Below are 23,350 nucleotides of genomic sequence, written 5' to 3'. Positions count from 1 at the left end.
ACTACTGTTAACTGCTCTGTCTAGCACCACTGTTACCTGCTCTGTCTAGCACCACTGTTACCTGCTCTGTCTTGCACTTCTGTTACCTGCTCTGTCTACCCGCTGTTATCTGCTCTGTCTAGCACTACTGTTACCTGCTCTGTCTACCCGCTGTTACCTGCTCTGTCTAACTACTGTTACCTGCTCTGTCTAGCACCACTGATACCTGCTCTGTCTACCCACTGATACCTTAATTGCACCACTTTTGCATGCCTGCTCTGTCTAGCACGACTGTTAACTGCTCTGTTTACACACTATTGTATGGTCTGTCTAGCACCACTGTTACATGCTATGTCTAGCCCTTCTGTTACCTACTCTGTCTAGCACTACTGTTACCTGCTCTGTCTAGCACCACTGTTACCTGCTCTGTCTAGCACTACTGTTACCTGCTCTGTCTAGTACCACTGTTACCTACTCTGTCTTGCACTACTGTTACCTGCTCTGTCTAGCACTACTGTTACCTGCTCTGTCTAGCACTACTGTTACCTGCTCTGTCTAGTACCACTGTTACCTACTCTGTCTAGCACTACTGTTACCTGCTCTGTCTAGCACTACTGTTACCTGCTCTGTCTAGTACCACTGTTACCTACTCTGTCTAGCACCACTGTTACCTGCTCTGTCTACCTACTGTTACATGTTCTGTCCAGCACCACTGTTACCTGCTCTGTCTACCTACTCTTACCTGCTCTGTCTAGCACCACTGTTACCTGCTCTGTCTAACACCACCATTACCTGCTCTGTCTACCTGCTGTTACCTGCTCTGTCTAGCAATACTGTTAGCTGCTCTGTCTAGCCCTACTGTTAGCTGCTCTTTCTAGCCCTACTGTTAGCTGCTCTGTCTCACACCACTGTTACCTGCTCTATCTAGCACCACTGTTACCTGCTCTGTTGAGCACCAATGTTACCTGCTCTGTCTCACACCACTGTTACCTGCTCTATCTAGGACTACTGTTACCTGCCCTGTCTAGCACCACTCTTACCAGCTCTGTCTAGCACTACTGTTACCTGTTCTGTCTAGCACTACTGTTACCTGTTCTGTCTAGCACTATCGTTACCTGTTCTGTCTAGCACCATTTTTACCTGCTCTGTCTAGCCCTACTGTTACCTGCTCTGTCTACCTACTGTTACCTCCTCTGTCAAGCACTACTGTTACCTGCTCTGTCTAGCACCACTGTTACCTGCTCTGTCTACCCGCTGTTACCTGCTCTGTCTACCCGCTGTTACCTGCTCTGTCTAGCAATACTGTTACCTGCTCTGTCTTGCACTACTGTTACCTGCTCTGTATAGCCCTTCTGTTAGCTGCTCTTTCTAGCCCTACTGTTACCTGCTTTGTCTAGCACTACTGTTATCTGCTCTGTCTAGCCCTACTGTTACCTGCTCTGTCTACCTACTGTTACCTGCTCTGTCTAACACCACCATTACCTGCTCTGTCTACCTACTGTTACCTGCTCTGTCTAACTACTGTTACCTGTTCTGTCTAGCACTACTGTTACCTGCTGTTTCTACCTACTGTTACCTGCTCTGTCTAACTACTGTTACCTGTTCTGTCTAGCACTACTGTTACCTGCTGTTTCTACCTACTGTTACCTGCTCTGTCTAGCACTTTAGTAAATGTATTAGGATCCTCTGCCAAGGCAGCAGATACTCTTCCTGAGGTCCAAACATGTGATGGGTCCTTCTATACGCACACACACACACTGATGGATGGAAATAACATTGTTTAGATGAACACTCACACACCCGACTGGGAGGTTTGGACATTTCTCAAAAGCTGTATTCTCCCCTCTAGTGGACATATGCTAGAACAAACACATGCACACACACACACACAACCTAAAGACATGGGGACCATAATACTTGTGAACATAAGCAAGCATTTAAAGGTAATTGTCGAATTACTTGCTTGTGACAGAAAACTAAATTGAATCTGGTCCCATAAAATAACATGGCACATGTTAGCCCTTTGCTAACCTCACCAAGTGGCAGTGATTACATCCTGGCACAACTTCTGCAACCAATTAAAATTGGAGACGTTGTATGATGTATTCCAACACTTGTTCATGGAATCGTCCTTAACATTAAACCAACATTATGCTCTGATAAGCAAACCAACTAGGCTATCACATCTGCATTGCTTGCTGTTTGGCGTTTTAGGCTGGGTTTCTGTACAGATCTTTGTGAGATCGGTTAATGTAAAAAAAGGCTTTATAAATACATTTCATTGATTGATTTGACTGACTGCTCAAATTGCTCTCTGTGTTTTGCCTAGTCCATGTAATTAACGCAGATTGTGGCATAATACTGACCATAATTCTACCCTACTGATTCTTGCTTACAAGCAAAAACTAAAGCAGGAAGTACCAGTGACTCGCTCAATACTGAAGTGGTCAAATGACACGGATGCTACGCCACAGGACTGTTTTGCTAGCACAGACTGGAATATGTTTCAGGATTCATCCAATGGCATTGAGGAGTATACCACCTCAGTCATCGGCTTCATCAATAAATTAATCGACGACAACGTCGTCCCCACAGTGACCGTACGTACATATCCCAACCAGAAGCCATGGATTACTGGCAACATCGCAACGAGCTAAAGGCTGGAGCTGCCGCTTTCAAGGATCGGGACACTAATCCGGAAGCTTATAAGAAATCCCGCTATGCCCTCTGACCAACCATCAAACAAGCCAAGTGTCAATACAGGATTAAGATTGAATCCTACTACACCGGCTCTGAAGCTCGTCTGATGTGGCCAGGCTTGAAAACTATTACAGACTACAAAGAGAAACCCAGACACGAGCTGCCCAGTGACACGAGCCTACTGATGAGCTAAATGCCTTTACGCTCGCTTCGAGGCAAGCAACACTGAAACATGCATGAGAGCACCAGCTGTTCTGGACGACCGTGTGATAACGCTCTCGGTAGCCGATGTGAGCAAGACCTTTAAACAGGTCAACATTCCCAAAGCCGTGGGGCCAGACAGATTACCAGGACGTGCACTCAAAGCATGCACGGACCAACTGGCAAGTGTCTTCACTGACATTTTCAGCCTCTCCCTGACTGAGTCTGTAATACCTACATGTTTCAAGCAGATCACCATAGTCCCTGTGCCCAAGGAAGTGGAGGTAACCTGCCTAAATGATTACCGCCCCATAGCACTCATGTTGGTAGCCATTAAGTGCTTTGAAAGGCTGGTCATGGCTCACATCAACAGTGTCCTCCCGGATACCCTAGACTCACTCCAATTCGCATACTGCCCAAACAAATCCACAGATGACGCAATCTCAATCGCACTTCACACTGCCCTTTCCCACCTGGACAAAAAGAAGCCCTATGTGAGAATGCTATTCATTGACTACAGCTCAGCGTTCAACACCATAGTGCCCACAAAGCTCATCACTAAGCTAAGGACCCTGTGACTAAACTCCTCCCTCTGCAACTGGATCCTGGACTTCCTGACGGTCCGCCCCCAGGTGGTAAGGGTAGGCAACAACACGTCTGCCACGCTGATCCTCAACATTGGGTCCCCTCAGGGGTGTGTGCTTAGTCCTCTCCTGTACTCCCTGTTCACCCACGACTGCGTGGCCAAACACGACTCCAACACCATCATTAAGTTTGCTGACGACAGAACAGTGCTTCTACACCTGCATTGCCTGCTGTTTGGGGTTTTAGGCTGGGTTTCTGTACAGCACTTTGTGACATCAGCTGCAGTAAGAAAGGCTTTATAAATACATTTGATTGAATTTGATTGGTAGGCCTGATCACCGACAACGATGAGATGGCTTATAGGGAGGAGGTCAGAGACCTGGCAGTGTGGTGCCAGGACAACAACCTCTCCCTCAATGTGAGCAAGATAAAGGAGCTGATCATGGACTACAGGAAAAGGCGAACCGAACAGGCCCCCATTAACATCGACGGGGCTGTAGTGGAGCGGGTCGAGAGTTTAAAGTTCCTTGGTGTCACCAATGAACTATCATGGTCCAAACACACCAAGACAGCCGTGAAGAGGACACGACAACACCTTTTCTCCTTCAGGAGACTGAAAAGATTTGACATGGGTCCCCAGAACCTCAAAACGTTCTACAGCTGCACCATTGAGAGCATCCTGACCGGTTGCATCGCCGCCTGGTATGGCAACTGCTCGGCATCTGACCGTAAGGGTAGTGCGTACGGCCTGGCAGTGTGGTGTTGTGTTCGGCGCATGTGACAAATAAAGTTTGATTTGATTTGAAGGGGTTGAATCTCACATGAGTCCCCCCCCCTTTGAAATGTGGATGTACATGTAGTCTATTGGGTTGAAAAGGGAAGTAGCCAACAGCTTGAAAATGTATAAAAAGGAATTTCTGCCTTGCACTCAAACACACTACTTTCGCCTAATATTGCAGGCTATATTACATAGACCTGTACACCTAAATGTAAGCCCACATTTTACGTATTTTCATAATCATCTGCTTAGTCACATACAGTATGTGTTATTCACTGGAGGAGGATCCAAAGTGTACAGTATAAATAATTTGCACTCTCAGTATCATCATACAGATGGCAGTATTGCAGTGTGAGACTGCAGTCAATGTAGGAAGACTCTTTGTCATCAGTATATACATGTAGGCCTACAATGTTTTATAGTTTATGCATAATTATAATAATTGTAATCGAGCATCGAAGGACCGACTTCGAACAGTTTTTTCCTGAGAAACAAAGTTCGATGCGAAGTGGGCTCAAAGCCACGGATAAAACGCACTTTTAATTACGAGTGGCCGCTTTAGCAGTGGGTGCCACCTAGAAACAGTTAATAGTTAGATAAAGGTTAAATAAAACAATTAACGGTGGACCTAATGATAACCTATATGACTCCTAGGCTTTTCATTCAAAAAAATTACAATGTACGATAAACTTTCTTGGAAGGACCTAATTTATATTTTTCTCATAAAAACACACGGATGTGTGTGAAACAGAAATGATATCTTTGATAGGTTGAAGAAGTTGTGCCAGGATCATGTAATCAGTGCCGCTTGGTGCTACTTGTACCACGTTATCTGATGGGACGTGATATAATTTAGCGTTTGGTCACATCCAAGTAAATCAACCATTTTAAATGCCTGCCTCATTTTGTGCGTAAGAACACGAGGTGCATTCAGTTCGCTTGCATGTTTGCTACATTGCGGAACGGTTTGTACTGAATAACACTTCCCCCAAAACTTCATTGAATAGACTTTGAGGTACGTTTACTTTGCTCCCGATTGGTGGTTGTGGCGAGGTGTGGCTTGACACAGTGAATGACGTATTTAAAAGGCGGTGACCATGCTGACATTGTTCCCCAAGCCACAACCCAACCCCTCCCCGAATTTTAAACGGGTCTTTCAGTACAGCTTTCATTTCCGTTCAATTCTACGTTCCAGAATGTAAACATGTACTGAATACAGCCCGGTTTAACTTTAAATGCGGGCTTATGTTCACATGTATGGACAAATGTTGTTTATGTTATGAATTCATCAACAACATTGTTCTACAAAACAAGGAGAGAAGGACAGCACTGACCTCCTAGGCTTTTGATTGGACATCAACACCTCTCATAGGACAACAACACCCTTTGGACTGGGGGAATAGGTGTTACAGGATGTCTTCGCTACTGTCAGAACCAAACACTGACACACACGGAACACACGCACAGATGCCCACACTCACACACACACTGACCAGGCGATTCCCTGATTTTCAGGGGTGAAAGTATAATTAATTTCTTCCTGGTACGGGACCTCCTATATACCTGCTATATATAAAACATTTTTATGGGCCTAAACATATAATTATATGATCCATATTCATTCAATAGCATCTCTATGGGCCTAGTCATAACGATTTGTCATGTAACTGTTAAAACGTTTTACCTTTTATTGTGGCATAAAAGCAACCAGTCATGATGATTTCATCTGATTTTCATTTAAACATATATTTCCCATGCCAATAAAGCCCCTTAAATTGAATTGTCAAACAATCACTTACTAGGCTACCTACATTGTCAATAGGGCAGAATTGATGTGTCCACTCAGGTGATCCGGAGTGGCGCGGCCGTCTAAGGCACTGCATCGCAGCGCTAGAGGTGTCACTACAGACCCGTGATCGGGAGTCCCATAGGGCAGCGTCGTCCGAGTTAGGGGAAGGTTTGGCCGGGGTAGGCCATCATTGTAAATAATTAATCATTTGTTCTTAACTGACTTGCCTAGTTAAATGTTAAATAAAAATCTCTGCCTTGGCAAAGTATCTGTGTTCTCATCGAACCACAGCATTTTGGAGCGAAGGCTATACCACCCGTTTCCAAGTACATTACCTCCCTTTTCATGCCCCTGACATGTGCTAATGATAAAAAGTGTTATAATAGCCTACAGTCTTCTTGACATTTTGCTTTAATTATTGTGATAGGCTCATGTTTTTGCTGGTACCCTTACTATTTCTTTTGCCGGGACGCCATGCCGGACCATACATCATTTTACTTTGACCACTGTTGATTTTATTTATCCATGGGGAACGCTTTATTCTGGCACTAGCCCCGTCCCGTACCGACCTACACCACGTCAGACTGAACGTGACTCTCCTATTTGTCGATATTTCTCTGTCCTCATCATGCACCGTTGCCAAACAAAAAAGCCACGTTGACGAACTGGACTGAAGTCTACTGCTGCTGTTTTTCCCAGAGAAATACATCTAAACGAGCGTTTTTCACTCCTCAGACATATATACATTTAGATTACAGATGTCTTCGCCTCCGAAGGAAAAAATCGAGACCAAAGGAGGACACCTCCCGGCTGGTATTAAACCTTATGTTGCTTTTTACAGCACAAACATCGCTTTTGTTTTCATGATTCAACTGACATTGTATCACTGCATACGCATTAGGCCTATGTCAATAATTGTGTTGGGCAACGTTAGTTAGATACTCTAATCAAGTTGCTAGACTAACATGTATGTGCTGTAGAACGACATCTGAAAGCTTACGAAATATTTGTTTTGTTGCCTGTCGCTAAGTCTGATTTACCGAATAACGCACTACGCCTGTACATTGAGATCTAACGTTGAACATGTTGCCAATGTTTTATTGACGGAGCGCCATCAAACCTAGGCCTGTATCTTCTATTGTGGCCTAGGTTTGGCATGACAATTCCATAAGGAGTTGGCAAGAGAGCAGAAACAGACTGGGATCCAGGCTATGTAGCTAAAGTCTATGTGGGGGATCTGATAACAGTCCTAAGGAGTAGCCTACGTGGACATAGAAAGTAGGGCACATAGCCATAACTGACTAAAGATTACAAGTAGCTACTAACTAATGTTGCTAGGACTGTCAGGTGGTGAAAAGACATGACCTCATTAGCAGGATATGCCATGTCTTAAAATACTCGAAGGGTGTTTTCATACTATTTTTGTTAGTATAGTATGGTTCGCTTATTTTTTTTGTCCAATGTGAACACTCCAAAGGAACTCGGACCCCTCAAGAGTCCCGGAAACGAAACGAACTGAGACCGAGAGGGGTCTGAGTTTGGTTCACTTGAAATCCTCAGTCCGGTTTCCTTTTTTTTAGGGCAATGTGAACACAAAGCTCCCCAGGTCCGTTTGTCATTATTCCCGCACCACACACGAGTCTACTGCAACACCTTTTCCCTGCCATAACCCCTCACATTGGTGTCACAATTCAGAGAAGATTGTGTGGATTTGCAACAACAACAAAAAACGTGTGCTGTTTTGGAATATTGATTAGCAATTGTCAAGGATGCACAGAAATGCCAAAATATGAGTTTTTAGTTCAGGTTATTTGTTTACAGTATGTGATCTATAGGCTAAGAGAGCTTCATACGATGTTTATTGATTGTGGGGTTTGAATAGTGTTAAGACAACAGGGTACAAAATCAATTGTAGCTCTTACAACTTTCAATTACAGAATTATTTAATCTGCAGTTATTATTTTGCTATTTATTCTGTTACTATTAACATGTCAATATTATTGGTATCTTCTGATTACGATGATTTAACTAAATGCAATTTTTTTGCTTCCAAAATGTAAGTAGACATAGCTTTCTGATCAGATGGAATGACTTTTCCTGCACATTGTAAAAACCCAGAGTGCATTGAGTGAATGTTAGAAAAAGATCTTGGTTCCTTTCTAAACATAGCAATGTGAATGTAAAGAGGACTCAAACCACAAAATAGTTGGTTGTGAACTGGCAGAAGAGTTGAGTCCTCATTCAAAGGCAAGGGCAATGTGAAGGCGAAGAGAACAGATTTCTTTAGTGTTTTTTTTACCCCAGAGTTCACTTTAATGAGGACTGAGATCGGTTATTTTAAAGAGGATTATATGTGAATACCCTAAGTATTGTTTTTGACCAAGTGCGTATGCGCCAAATCTGCAGGTGGGCCTGTAGCCTTTTAGATTATCTGATTATCTGACTGTCTGTGGTTAATTGTACGGCTTTGGCGAAGGGAATTCTTTGTTGCGCCTCAGCCTTTTGTCCACACTACCCTAATGTAGCCTTTCCCAAACCCGGTCCCGGGGAACTGTATATTAGTTTTTTGCCCTAGCACCAGACAGCTGATGAAAATAATGAAAGTTTGATGAGTTGATTATTTGAATCAGCTGTGTTGTGCTAGGGCAACAAAAACAAAATGTGCAGCCTTTGGGGTCCCCAGGACCGAGTTTGGGAAACACTGCCTAATGTGTGTCGGTGTTTGTTAATGTATAACAGTGATAAAGACGTGTGTGTTGATGTGAATTCATTGTGTGTGACAGTGAAGGCAGGGGGGATGAGGATAGTGCAGAAGCACCAGGGAGCAGCTCCACCTGAGCCGCCTCCTGACAAGGACGACGACGAGGAGTTTGTGGAGGAGCCTAGGTAACACACACACACACACACACGGTAACACACACACACGGTAACACACACACAAAATAGTCCAAGTTGAAGTGAAATTTATTATTTTTTTCAAATAGTAAAAGAAACTGAAAAGTGGTGCGTGCATATGTATTCACCCCTTTTGCTATGAAGCCCCTAAATAAGACCTGGTGCAACCAATTAACTTCAAAAGTCACATCATTTGTTAAATAAAGTCCACCTGTACACATACACACACGCACACACACCTGTTCTGAAAGGCCCGAGTCTGCAACACCACTAAGCAAGGGGCACCACCAAGCAAGCAGCACCATGAAGACCAAGGAGCTCTCCAAACAGGTTAGGGACAAAGTTGTGGAGAAGTACAGATCAGGGTTGGGTTCTAAAAAATATCTGAGACTTTGAACATCCCACAGAGCACCATTAAATCCGTTATTAAAAAATGGCAAGAATATGGCACTACAACAAACCTGCCAAGAGAGGGCCGCCCACCAAAACTCACGGACCAGGCAAGGAGGGCATTAATAATGGAGGCAACAAAGAGACCAACGATAACCCTGAAGGATCTGCAAAGCTCCACAGTTTAGGACCACTTTAAGCCGTACACTCTACAGAGCTGGGCTTTACAGAAGAGTGGCCAGAAAAAAGCCATTGCTTAAAGAAAAAATAAGCAAACACGTTTGGTGTTTGCCAAAAGGCATGTGGGAGATTCCCCAAACATATGGAAGGTAATCTGGTCAGATGAGACTAAAATTGATATTTTTGGCCATCAAGGAAAACGCTATGTCTGGCAAAAACCCAACACCTCTCATCACCCTATGAAAACCATCCTCACAGTGAAGCATGGTGGTGGCAGCAGCATGCTGTGGTGATGTTTTCATCGGCAGCTGAGAAACTGGTCAGAGTTGAAGGACTGATGGATTGCACTAAGTACAGGGAAATTCTTGAGGGAAACCTGTTTGTCTTCCAGAGATTTGAGACTGGGACCGAGGTTCACCTTCCAGCAGGACAATGGCCCTAAGAATACTGCTAAAGCAACACTTGAGTGGTTTAAGGGGATACATTTAAATGTCTTGGAATGACCTTGTCAAAGCCCAGACCTCAATCCAATTGACAATCTGTGGTATGACTTAATGATTGCTGTACACCAGCGGAACCCATCCAACTTGAAGGAGCGGTTTTGCCTTGAAGAATGGGCAAAAATCTCAGTGGCTAGATGTGCCAAGCTCATAGGAACATACCCAAAAAGACTTGCAGCTGTAATTGCTGCAAAAGGTGGCTCTACAAAGTATTGGCTTTGGGGGGGGTGAATAGTTATGCACACTCAAGTGTTCAGTTTTTTTGTTGTCTTATTTCTTGTTTGTTTCACAAGAAAACATATTTAGCATTTTCAAAGTGGTAGGCATGTTGTGTAAATCAAATGATACAAACCCCCCAAAAATCTATTTTAATTCCAGGTTGTAAGGCAACAAAATAGGAAAAATGCCAAGGGGGGTGAATACTTTCACAAGCCACTGTACCTACATACATGCATACAGTTGAAGTCAGAAGTTTACATACACCTTTAGCCAAATACATTTAAACTCAGTTTTTCACAATTCCTGACATTTAATCCCAGTGAAAATTCCCTGTTTTAGGTCAGTTAGGATCACCACTTTATTTTAAGAATGTGAAATGTCAGAATAATAGAGTGATTTTATTTCAGCTTTTATTTCTTTCATCACATTCCCAGTGGGTCAGAAGTTTACATACACTCAATTAGTATTTGGTAGCATTGCCTTTAAATTGTTTAACTTTGGTCAAATGTTTTGGGTAGCCTTCCATAAGCTTCCCACAATAAGTTGGGTGAATTTTGGCCCATTCCTCTTGACAGAGCTGGTGGAAATGAGTCAGATTTGTAGGCCTCCTTGCTCGCACACACTTTTTCAGTTCTGCCCACAAATGTTCTATAGGATGAGGTCAGGGCTTTGTGATGGCCACTCCAATACCTTGACTTTGTTGTCCTTAAGCCATTTTGCCAGAACTTTGGAAGTATGCTTGGGGTCATTGTCCATTTGGAAGACCCATTTGCGACCAAGCTTTAACTTCCTGACTGATGTCTTGATTTTGCTTCAATATAGCCACATAATTTCCCTGCCTCATGATGCCATCTATTTGGTGAAGTGCACCAGTCCCTCCTGCAGCAAAGCACCCCCACAACACGATGCTGCCACCCCCGTGATTCACGGTTGGGATTGTGTTCTTCGACTTGCAAGCCTCCCCCTTTTTCCTCCAAACATAACGATGGTCATTATGGCCAAACAGTTTTGTTTCATCAGACCAGAGGACATTTCTCAAAAATACGATATTTGTCCCCATGTACAGTTGCAAACTGTAGTCTGGCTTTTTTATGGCGGTTTTGGGGCAGTGGCTTCTTCCTTGCTGAGCGGCCTTTCAGGTTATGTTGATATAGGACTCGTTTTACTGTGGATATAGATACTTTTGTACCTGTTTCCTCCAGCATCTTCACAAGGTCCTTTGCTGTTGTTCTGGGATTGATTTGCACTTTTCGCACCACAGTACGTTCATCTCTAGGAGACAGAATGCGTCTCCTTCCTAAGTGGTATGACGGCTGCGTGGTCCCATGGTGTTTATACTTGCGTATTATTGTTTGTACAGATGAACGTGGTACCTTCAGGCGTTTGGGAAATGCTCCCAAGGATGAACCAGACTTGTGGAAGTCTACAATTTTATTTCTGAGGTTTTGGCTGATTTCTTTTGATTTTCCCATGATGTCAAGCAAGAGGCACTGAGTTTGAAGGTAGGCCTTGAAATATATCCAAAGGTACACCTCCTCCAATTGACTCAAATGATGTCAGTTAGCCTATCAGAAGCTTCTATAGCCATGACCTCATTTTCAGGAATTTTCCAAGCTGTTTAAAGGCACAGTCAACTTAGTGTATGTAAACTTCTGACCCACTGGAATTGTGATACAGTGAATTATAAGTGAAATAATCTGTCTGTCAACAATTGTTGGAAAAATTACTTGTGTCATGCACGAAGTAGATGTCCTAACCGACTTGCCAAAACTATAGTTTAACAAGAAATTTGTGGAGTGGTTGAAAAACAAGTTTTATTGACTCCAACCCAAGTGTATGTGATCTTCCGACTTCAACTGTTTACATACATACATACATACATACATACATACATACATACATACATACATAGTCCTTGTACCGAATAATGTGTTACATTTTTAGAACTGGTAAGAACATTCCACAAACTTGAACTCACCGAATAACCTATGATGGCCGGTATCTGTGCTAGAAGAGGAAACGACCAGTTCTGATGCTTTAATATCTGTTTATTTTCATCCCTTCACAGCCTATTGTCAACCTGAGGTCCACCTTGTTTTTATTTGAACTTGTCATTATGGCCTATTTTTTATTTTTATTTTTTTTTTACATGTTTTTGAGGCTACATTCATCTGTTGTATATGTTTGAGGCTATACTTTGTTGGATAAATGCGTGGTGCATTATGCTCCCCCACTAAGTTCTGCTCTGGGTCTCGACTGTTGAGCAATGTCTGTTTATCCAGTTGAAATATTTACACCACACTGTGTGTGTTGCGTTTACTGCTGAGTGTACTCTCCAAAACCTGTTGAGCAACACGTTGGACGTTTATACAAAACTCTCAAACTCAGCTGTGACTCTCGCTCCTCTCTTTGGCCGGTCCTTGGGAGCGAGCAGGAATTGTGGCATGGACAAAGGGAAAGTAAAGAGAGCGAAAGAGGTTTAAAGTATTGGCTTACCCTATGCCCCAGCCTAAAGAGGGAGGTTGCCATAACAGCTCCTGCCCCGGGTCCTCTGGAATGATCAGAGGCGGCAGTGAAAGTGCCCGTGTGAAATGCTGTAGAAATCCTCTCCGATGCGGTCAGCTTGGCTCTTACCCTGGCTCTGGCTTTCCTTCAGTCGCTCATTAAAGAGCAAGGTTGTGTGTGTCCTGCGTGCATGCCTGTGTCCACTCTGTTGAGAGCAGGTGGATGCTGTGTAGCAGCCAGTGGAGCGATGTCACCATGGGAACGTCTGTCACATACAATTTATACCTAGATGGAGAGATGGGAGGAAAGGGAGAGAAGTTTACAGTGAAGGTAACAGAGCATCGCCATAAGCACTTCCTGTACACAGCCTGAGGGGCGGAACCAACCCTAACTCTGAAGCTCTTTTTCATCTCTTGCTCTCCCCCACTCTATTTCTCTCTTTATCCCTCTCTCTCCCTCTAGCATTTCGCTACACCTGCAATAACATCTGCTAAACACGTGTATATGACAAATAAAATGTTATCTTTCTCTTTATCCCCTCTTTCTCTCTCTCTCTCTCTCTCTCTCTCTCTTTCTCTTTCTCTTTCTCTTTCTCTTTCTCTCTCTCTTTTTGTTTCTCTCTCTTTCCCCTCATCTTGTCTATCTGGTGTAGCTGCACTCCAGATCAGTGGCGGTTCTAGACCATTTCAGCTGGGGGGGCCAAGCTGGGGCCAGTTGTACTGTTAGAGGGGCCAGTTACATTAGACGTTATTGTTGTCATATCGTTTTCTTCACTGCATTGCAGGCATTAGCAGGCAAAAGACCATGTTCATAATCATCATCGTTGCCACTGTCTAATAACGGATGTAAAAAAAAGAATGATAGCAAAAATGAGTTATGTAAAATTATTTCATACTCCACATTTAGGGGGGCCACAAGGGGGTCCAAAATTGTTGTCACAGGGGCACTGCCCCCCCCTCAGAACCGCTAGTGCTCCAGATGACTGACTGACTGCGCCTCAATCCTCTAATCTCAGATGAACTCGTTTTGTCACTGATTAAATTGCTCTCATACAAGTGTAGTTAGATTGTAATAACATGTTGACATTACTTGAAGATAATGTTTAGGCTACTTTAAGTGAAGTACTCCAATACCGGTATACTGCAGCGGAGTGGGCCTGTGTCTGTCAGTCATTAACGTCTTGACAAGGCCGCTGGGGTTGTACCAAGGACGCTAGCGACTATATGTAGGCTACCTTAATTGTGTCTGCTATGTTAAGTCTCTCTGCTGCCCTGCCCAAACCTCCAGAGGTAGACGCTGAGGACAGCTTTTCACCTCCGGTAATGGTTCTGCTGTTACACCAGACAGGACTCGTTTCTCATGTCAAGGTCCATTTCCATCTCGGGATCTCTCTCTCCCCCCTCCCCTCATCAACACCCCCCCCCCCCCCCCCCGTCCTTCTTTCCTCCCTCTCCCCTGCTGTGTGAGTTGCAGTGTAGAACCAGTCCAGTATTAATGGTACTCATTTAGCAGGGTGGCAGGCAGGTCCACAGCATCACAGTACTGTGAATGAGCTCACAGCGGTCTCTTTCTCTTGCCGTCTCTGTGTATGTTTGTTCAATTGGATCAAACAGAAGCACTTTCTGTTCCTGTCTTTTATAACCCCCTGAAAGAGAAACTCCAGAGTTGATGGTCAGTGTTTCTGAAATCGACACTGGCATACATTCATTAGGCATTTAATCTCAACAAAATGTGATAATGTCTCGTCAAAGAATTGACATTGAGGTAGGAGTCTGTGTTTAACCCCTCTTTCTGTCTCTAGCCCACCAAAGCCCACTGTGGTCGTGTCAGGAGTGGTTACAAAGGTAAGACCTGTGTGTGTGTGTGTGTGTGTGTGTGTGTGTATGACCCACCCAGATGTCCTTGACAGGGTCAGATAGGGCGAGACGGCTCCTAGCATCGTGTTAGCACTGAACACAGATTGTTGGGGAGAGATACCAGATATCACCTCGGACTGGATTCTTCACCAACGCACACACACACTAAGCTTAACCTACCGCTTAGCCTACCCCGACCCCTAGGATATTGCCATTTACCCCCACCCTTTCCACTCACACACCATGCTTACCCCCATCTAAGCTCACCCCTCTGGGGTCTGTACTTAGCTCTCTATCTGTACATCTAGGCTTGCCTTTTTATTCTCTATTTGTCTGTGCTGCCATACCTGCAGGCTGCGACAGCCTTAAATATAGCCTGACGAACCAGGGGGTAGCTGCAGAGATTATATTCTCCCACTGAGATGACCTTAGTGAGGGGTTCTATATCTCCCTGATTAAGGCTAGCCTTACTGCCTCGGATCTATATTTGTTGAGGTTTGGAAACTAAACTAAATTCCACTCAGTTATATTGCCTTCCTACGGAGAGAGAAGAGATGTCTCTCTGTACACACTGTACATCTCTCTCCACCTCTCATTCCATCTCTCTCAAACAAATACATTTCTCTATAGCACACACATTCTCAATCTCTCTCCCTCACACTGATACACACCCCCATCCCTTCTCTCTCCCTCACACTGATCTCTCTCCTCCCTCACACTGATACACACCCCCATCCCTTCCTTTCTCTCCCTCACACTGATACACACCCCCATCCCTTCCTTTCTCTCTCCCTCACACTGATACACACCCCCATCCCTTCCTTTCTCTCTCCCTCACACTGATACACACCCCATCCCTTCCTTTCTCTCTCCCTCACACTGATACACACCCCATCCCTTCCTTTCTCTCTCCCTCACACTGATACACACCCCCATCCCTTCCTTTCTCTCTCCCTCACACTGATACACACCCCCATCCCTTCCTTTCTCTCTCCCTCACACTGATACACACCCCCATCCCTTCCTTTCTCTCTCCCTCACACTGATACACACCCCCATCCCTTCCTTTCTCTCTCCCTCACACTGATACACACCCCCATCCCTTCCTTTCTCTCTCCCTCACACTGATACACACCCCATCCCTTCCTTTCTCTCTCCCTCACACTGATACACACCCCCATCCCTTCCTTTCTCTCTCCCTCACACTGATACACACCCCCATCCCTTCCTTTCTCTCTCCCTCACACTGATACACACCCCCATCCCTTCCTTTCTCTCTCCCTCACACTGATACACACCCCCATCCCTTCCTTTCTCTCTCCCTCACACTGATACACACCCCCATCCCTTTCTCTCTCTCTCCCTCACACTGATACACACCCCCATCCCTTCCTTTCTCTCTCCCTCACACTGATACACACCCCCATCCCTTCCTTTCTCTCTCCCTCACACTGATACACACCCCCATCCCTTCCTTTCTCTCTCCCTCACACTGATACACACCCCATCCCTTCCTTTCTCTCTCCCTCACACTGATACACACCCCCATCCCTTCCTTTCTCTCCCTCACACTGATACACACACCCCATCCCTTCCTTTCTCTCTCCCTCACACTGATACACACCCCATCCCTTCCTTTCTCTCTCCCTCACACTGATACACACCCCCATCCCTTCCTTTCTCTCTCCCTCACACTGATACACACCCCCATCCCTTCCTTTCTCTCTCCCTCACACTGATACACACCCCCATCCCTTCCTTTCTCTCTCCCTCACACTGATACACACCCCCATCCCTTCCTTTCTCTCTCCCTCACACTGATACACACCCCCATCCCTTCCTTTCTCTCTCCCTCACACTGATACACACCCCATCCCTTCCTTTCTCTCTCCCTCACACTGATACACACCCCCATCCCTTCCTTTCTCTCTCCCTCACACTGATACACACCCCCCATCCCTTCCTTTCTCTCTCCCTCACACTGATACACACCCCCATCCCTTCCTTTCTCTCTCTCTCTCTCTCTCTCTCACACTGATACACACCCCCATCCCTTCCTTTCTCTCTCCCTCACACTGATACACACCCCATCCCTTCCTTTCTCTCTCCCTCACACTGATACACACCCCCATCCCTTCCTTTCTCTCTCCCTCACACTGATACACACCCCCATCCCTTCCTTTCTCTCTCTCTCACACTGATACACACCCCCCATCCCTTCCTTTCTCTCTCCCTCACACTGATACACACCCCCATCCCTTCCTTTCTCTCTCCCTCACACTGATACACACCCCCCATCCCTTCCTTTCTCTCTCCCTCACACTGATACACAACCCCCATCCCTTCCTTTCTCTCTCCCTCACACTGATACACACCCCCATCCCTTCCTTTCTCTCTCCCTCACACTGATACACACACCCCATCCCTTCCTTTCTCTCTCCCTCACACTGATACACACCCCCATCCCTTCCTTTCTCTCTCCCTCACACTGATACACACCCCCATCCCTTCCTTTCTCTCTCCCTCAACTGATACACACCCCATCCCTTCCTTTCTCTCTCCCTCACACTGATACACACCCCCATCCCTTCCTTTTCTCTCTCCCTCACACTGATACACACCCCCATCCCTTCCTTTCTCTCTCCCTCACACTGATACACACCCCATCCCTTCCTTTCTCTCTCCCTCACACTGATACACACCCCCATCCCTTCCTTTCTCTCTCCCTCACACTGATACACACCCATCCTTTCCTTTCTCTCTCCCTTACACTGATACACACCCCATCCCTTCCTTTCTCTCTCCCTCACACTGATACACACCCCCATCCCTTCCTTTCTCTCTCCTCACACTGATACACACCCCATCCCTTCCTTTCTCTCTCCCTCATACTGATACACACCCCCATCCCTTCCTTTCTCTCTCCCTCACACTGATACACACCCCATCCCTTCCTTTCTCTCCCTCACACTGATACACACCCCATCCCTTCCTTTCTCTCTCCCTCACACTGATACACACCCCATCCCTTCCTTTCTCTCCCTCACACTGATACACACCCCATCCCTTCCTTTCTCTCTCCCTCACACTGATACACACCCCCCATCCCTTCCTTTCTCTCTCCTCACACTGATACACACCCCCATCCCTTCCTTTCTCTCTCCCTCACACTGATACACACCCCATCCCTTCCTTTCTCTCTCCCTCACACTGATACACACCCCCATCCCTTCCTTTCTCTCTTCCTCACACTGATACACACCCCCATCCCTTCCTTTCTCTCTCCCTCACACTGATACACACCCCCATCCCTTCCTTTCTCTCTCTCCCTCACACTGATACACACCCCCATCCCTTCCTTTCTCTCTCCCTCACACTGATACACACCCCCATCCCTTCCTTTCTCTCTCCCTCACACTGATACACACCCCCATCCCTTCCTTTCTCTCTCCCTCACACTGATACACACCCCATCCCTTCCTTTCTCTCTCCCTCACACTGATACACACCCCCATCCCTTTCTCTCTCTCTCCCTCACACTGATACACACCCCCATCCCTTCCTTTCTCTCCCTCACACTGATACACACCCCCATCTCTCCCTTTCTCTCTCCCTCACACTGATACACACCCCCATCCCTTTCTCTCTCTTATATACCTACCTCATACATTTCCATCCTAGTTTGACTTTATTCCACTGTGTGTGAGTGCTTGCGCTTGCATTCCCGTCCGTATGTCCAGAAGTTTATATAGATGATGTAACCTTCCATCTGGTCTCCCTACTGCACCATAATATCAATCCATCCATGCATTTATTTATTTCTGTTTACATACAAACCAAAACATCATTGACTAATTTCCAGGAAAATACACAACATAGATTTCCTTATAGAGATTAGGCTGTATGCTAGTGACCTAGAGAACTGATACAGGAGTTTTATTGTACCAGTACCAGTGGACTGTTTAAAGGGGTCTGAGTGGTGTCATGCCCAGATTCAGGCCTTCTAAGCTGGATAATGATGTCTGCCACACCCCTGGCTCCCTGGAATGTAGGTCTTTCAGATCTATAGGAATTATGGTCTTAAACTAAAACATTCACGAATATACATTGCACAACATTAGATCGCATGCATGCACAGACAGACAGACATGATGTATAAAAGTGTGTGGTGTGTGTGTTCTCTATACTGCTGTGTTAGCATTTCCTAGAGACTTGAAGCTGGTGAGCCATTCACAGCCAGCACAACTCTCTTATCTATCAGACTCCGATATTATGACTACACCACTGTTACACACTACAGTACTCTTCTGGAACGCTACACAATTCTCCTGGGGAAGAGAGTGAGCGGGAGATTATGAAGAGCTAGAGGCAGTTTACTTTTATATGAGCTATACTTTCATCCTCTGTCTGTAGGTTGAATCTGACCCTCACCCTATGGTATTAATGGACTTGTGTACTATCCCTTATTATGGCCATGCCTTCTCTTTTTATTTAACCTTTATTTAAACTAGGCAAGTCAGTAAAGAACAAATTCTTATTTACAATGACGGTCTACCCCGGCCAAACCCTAACCCCGGACGACACTGGGCCAATTGTGCGCCGCCCTATCTGAGAGAGAAGACTGCCAATCAAGTGTTTTAGTCTTAACTATAGCACTACATAGCCTAAGAATGCCTACAATGTGAAGCAATGCAGTGGAGTGTAAAAAGTAAATGCGCTTGATTTTCATGGGATGTGGCATCGTGGTATTGAAGGGGGGATGTGTATTTGTGGGCTGGGTTCTTGGAACTTCAGATTGAGGGTTTAGATAGACCATGTGGGTAGACACTCCTGGGTAAATCCATTTGAATTCGATCACTTTTTTACAGCAATCCCTTTTGATTTGAACCACTTTCCATACGTCTGCCCATGGAAGAAGTAGTCAGAAAACTCAAAGTTAACACGTTTTGCATACCCCACCCTAACATGAGACATCCATGTCTTCATCACTGGAAACGGTTCAGTTTGATTATCATTTTAAAGTATACAAACAGAGTTATCAAACTATTTAATCATTTCTTGAAATAAATGTTTAAAAAAGAAATACACTACCGGTCAAAAGTTTTAGAACAACTACTCATTCAAGGGTTTTTCTTTATTTTTACTATTTCTACATTGTAGAATAATAGTGAAGACATGAAAACTATGAAATAACACATATGGAATCATGTAGTAACAAAAAAGGTGTTAAACAAATCAACATACATTTGAAGTCGGAAGTTTACATACACCTTAGCCAAATACATTTAAACTCAGTTTTTCACAATTTCTGACATTTAATCCTAGTAAAAATTCCCTGTCTTTTAGGTCAGTTAGGATCACCACTTTATTTTAAAAATGTGAAATGTCAGAATAATAGTAGAGAGAGAGCTGAAATAAATCATTTATTTCATCACATTCCCAGTGGGAATACACTCAATTAGTATTTGGTAGCATTGCCTTTTAAATTGTTAAACATTTACATTTAAGTCATTTAGCAGACGCTCTTATCCAGAGCGACTTACAAATTGGTGCATTCACCTATAATATCCAGTAGAACAACCACTTTACAATAGTGCATCTAAATCTTTTAAAGGGGGGGGGTTAGAAGGATTACTTTATCCTATCCCAGGTATTCCTTAAAGAGGTGGGGTTTCAGGTGTCTCCGGAAGGTGGTGATTGACTCCGCTGTCCTGGCGTCGTGAGGGAGCTTGTTCCACCATTGGGGTGCCAGAGCAGTGAACAGTTTTGACTGGGCTGAGCGGGAACTGTCCTTCCTCAGAGGTAGGGAGGCGAGCAGGCCAGAGGTGGATGAACGCAGTGCCCTTGTTTGGGTGTAGGGCCTGATCAGAGCCTGAAGGTACGGAGGTGCCGTTCCCCTCACAGCTCCGTAGGCAAGCACCATGGTCTTGTAGCGGATGCGAGCTTCAACTGGAAGCCAGTGGAGAGAGCGGAGGAGCGGGGTGACGTGAGAGAACTTGGGAAGGTTGAACACCAGACGGGCTGCGGCGTTCTGGATGAGTTGTAGGGGTTTGATCGCACAGGCAGGGAGCCCAGCCAACAGCGAGTTGCAGTAATCCAGACGGGAGATGACAAGTGCCTGGATTAGGACCTGCGCCGCTTCCTGTGTGAGGCAGGGTCGTACTCTGCGAATGTTGTAGAGCATGAACCTACAGGATCGGGTCACCGCCTTGATGTTAGTGGAGAACGACAGGGTGTTGTCCAGGATCACGCCAAGGTTCTTAGCACTCTGGGAGGAGGACACAAGGGAGTTGTCAACCATGATGGCGAGATCATGGAACGGGCAGTCCTCCTTTAACTTGGGTCAAATGTTTTGGGTAGCCTTCCACAAGCTTCCCACAATAATTTGGGTGAATTTTGGCCCATTCCTCCTGACAGAGCTGATGAACTGAGTCAGGTTTGTAGGCCTCCTTGCTCGCACACGCTTTTTCAGTTCTGCCCACAAATTTTCTATAGGATTGAGGTCAGGGCTTTGTGATGGCCATTCCAATACCTTGACTTTGTTGTCCTTAAGCCATTTTGCCAGAACTTTGGAAGTATGCTTGGGGTCATTGTCCATTTGGAAGACTCATTTGCTTTAACTTCCTGACTGATGTCTTGATGTTGCTTCAATATATCCACATAATTTCCCTGTATCATGATGCCATCTATTTTGTGAAGTGCACCAGTCCCTCCTGCAGCAAAGCACCCCCACGACGTGATGCTGCCACCCCCGTGCTTCACTGTTGGAATGGTGTTCTTACCCTTTTTCCTCCAAACATAACGATGGTCATTATGGCCAAACAGTTCTATTTTTGTTTCATCAGACCAGAGGACATTTCTCCAAAAACTACTATCTTTGTCCCCATGTGCAGTTGCAAACTGTAGTCTGACCCACTGGAATTGTGATACAGTGAAATAATCTGTCTGTAAACAATTGTTGGAAAAATTACTTGTGTCATGCACAAAGTAGATGTCCTAACCGACGGGGGATTGTGGAGGCCAGGTCATCTGATGCAGCACTCCATCACTCTCCTTGGTAAAATAGCCCTTACATAGCCTGGAGGTATGTTGGGTCATTGTTCTGTCGAAAACAAATGATAGTCCCACTAAGCCCTAACATGATGGGATGGCGTATCGACTCCAGACCAAAGGACAAATTTCCCACCAGTCAAATGTCTATTGCTTGTGTTTCTTCACCCAAGCAAGTCTCTTCTTCTTATTGGTGTCCATTAGTAGTAGTTTCTTTGCAGAAATTTGACAATGATTGGCCTGATTCAGTCTTTTCTGAACAGTTGATGTTGAGATGTGTCTGTTATTGGAATTCTGTGAAGCATTTATTTGGGCTGCAATTTCTGAGGCTGGTAACTCTAATGAACTTATCCTCTGCAGCAGAGGTAACTCTGGGTCTTCCATTCCTGTGGCGGTCCTCATGAGAGCCAAGTTCATCATAGTGCTAGATGGTTTTTGCGACTGCAGTTGAAGAAACTTTCAAAGTTCTCAATGTTCCGTATTGACCTTCATGTCTTGAAGTAATGATGGACTGTCATTTCTCTTTGCTTATTTGAGCTGTTCTTGCCAAAATATGGACTTGGTCTTTTACCAAATAGGGCTATCTTCTGTATACCCCCCCACCTTGTCACAACACTACTGATTGACTCAAACACATTAAGAAGGAAAGAAATTCCACCAATTAACTTTTAACAAGGCACACCTGTTAATTGAAATGCATTCCAGTTAACATGAAGCTGGTTGAGAGAATGCCAAGAGTGTGCTAAGCTGTCAAGGCAAAGGGTGGCTATTTGAAGAATCTCAAATATTAAATATATTTTTATAACACTTTTTTGGTTACTACATGATTTTGTAGTTTTGTCTTCACTATTATTCAACAATGTAGAAAATAGTAAAAATAAAGAAACCCTTTATGTATACACACACAGCATCCCTGTGGTAATTAATCAGAGCCAGAATATTTAGAACAGACTGGGGTCAATCAGATCTGCACACCAGGAGAGAGAGTACGTAGACATACAAGTGATAGACACCACACACTGGTGCTGCTGGATGCTTGGAGGAGCACTAAGGCCAGTGGCATGTATTGAAGCTATAGGGCTCTGAGTAAAAGGCCTGTAGTCTGAGGGCTGATCAGCTTGAGGAAAATATGTAGGTATGTGTGTACTGTAACACACCTGTACTAAGTGGATGTGTGTGGTTGTGTTCTCAGGGTGATAAGGACTTCACCCCGGCGGCAGCCCAGGTAGCTCACCAGAAGCCCCAGCCGTCTGTCACCAAGATGCCCCAGAACCAGCACCTCACCCAGCAAATCCACCAGCCCCGCAAGTGAGGCTTCCGCCAAGCTTACCTTCCCTCCGCTAACTCTGCAACAGTTGGCCCCACAAGGCGCCAGCAATCTTCCCAGACACAGCTCTATGGTCAGTTTTGTGTTTACCCCCCTCCAATGGTTAAGTAAGGATTTGAGGAGGCGAAACTGATCCTAAATCTGTGACTAAGGGCAAGCCAATGCAACGCATCATCAATGAACCACATCAGCCAACCTATCAAAGCAGCCTACCGACCAACCCAACAACCACAAACCAATCAAAGAACTGGACAACCAATCAATTAAGCATGCAACCAATTACCATAAGTGCTCAGGTTACCAGGGAATCCTCTGTTAAGCATTCCATGTGATCCCACTCTCCTCATACTTTGGTTGTTATACTGAACAGAAATATAAACGCAACAATTTCAAAGA

The 23,350-nt window shown here is 45.0% G+C and overlaps 1 protein-coding gene across 1 annotated transcript; it reads left to right on the top strand.

Annotated features, from left to right (window-relative positions):
• The first annotated feature begins 6,648 nt into the window (after positions 1–6,648).
• Positions 6,649–23,350, top strand: LOC115152334 (death-associated protein 1-like). The gene is made up of 4 exons (XM_029697105.1): positions 6,649–6,845; positions 8,816–8,918; positions 14,523–14,565; positions 22,820–23,350. The coding sequence occupies exons 1-4, from the start codon at positions 6,791–6,793 to the stop codon at positions 22,937–22,939; spliced, it is 321 nt and encodes a 106-aa protein (XP_029552965.1). The 5' UTR covers positions 6,649–6,790; the 3' UTR covers positions 22,940–23,350.

Source organism: Salmo trutta, chromosome 2 (assembly GCF_901001165.1).
Source record: "Salmo trutta chromosome 2, fSalTru1.1, whole genome shotgun sequence".
Taxonomy (NCBI): Eukaryota; Metazoa; Chordata; class Actinopteri; order Salmoniformes; family Salmonidae; genus Salmo; species Salmo trutta.
The sequence above is the reverse complement of the archived record's forward strand: the minus strand, read 5'-3'. Positions and strand labels throughout refer to the sequence as shown.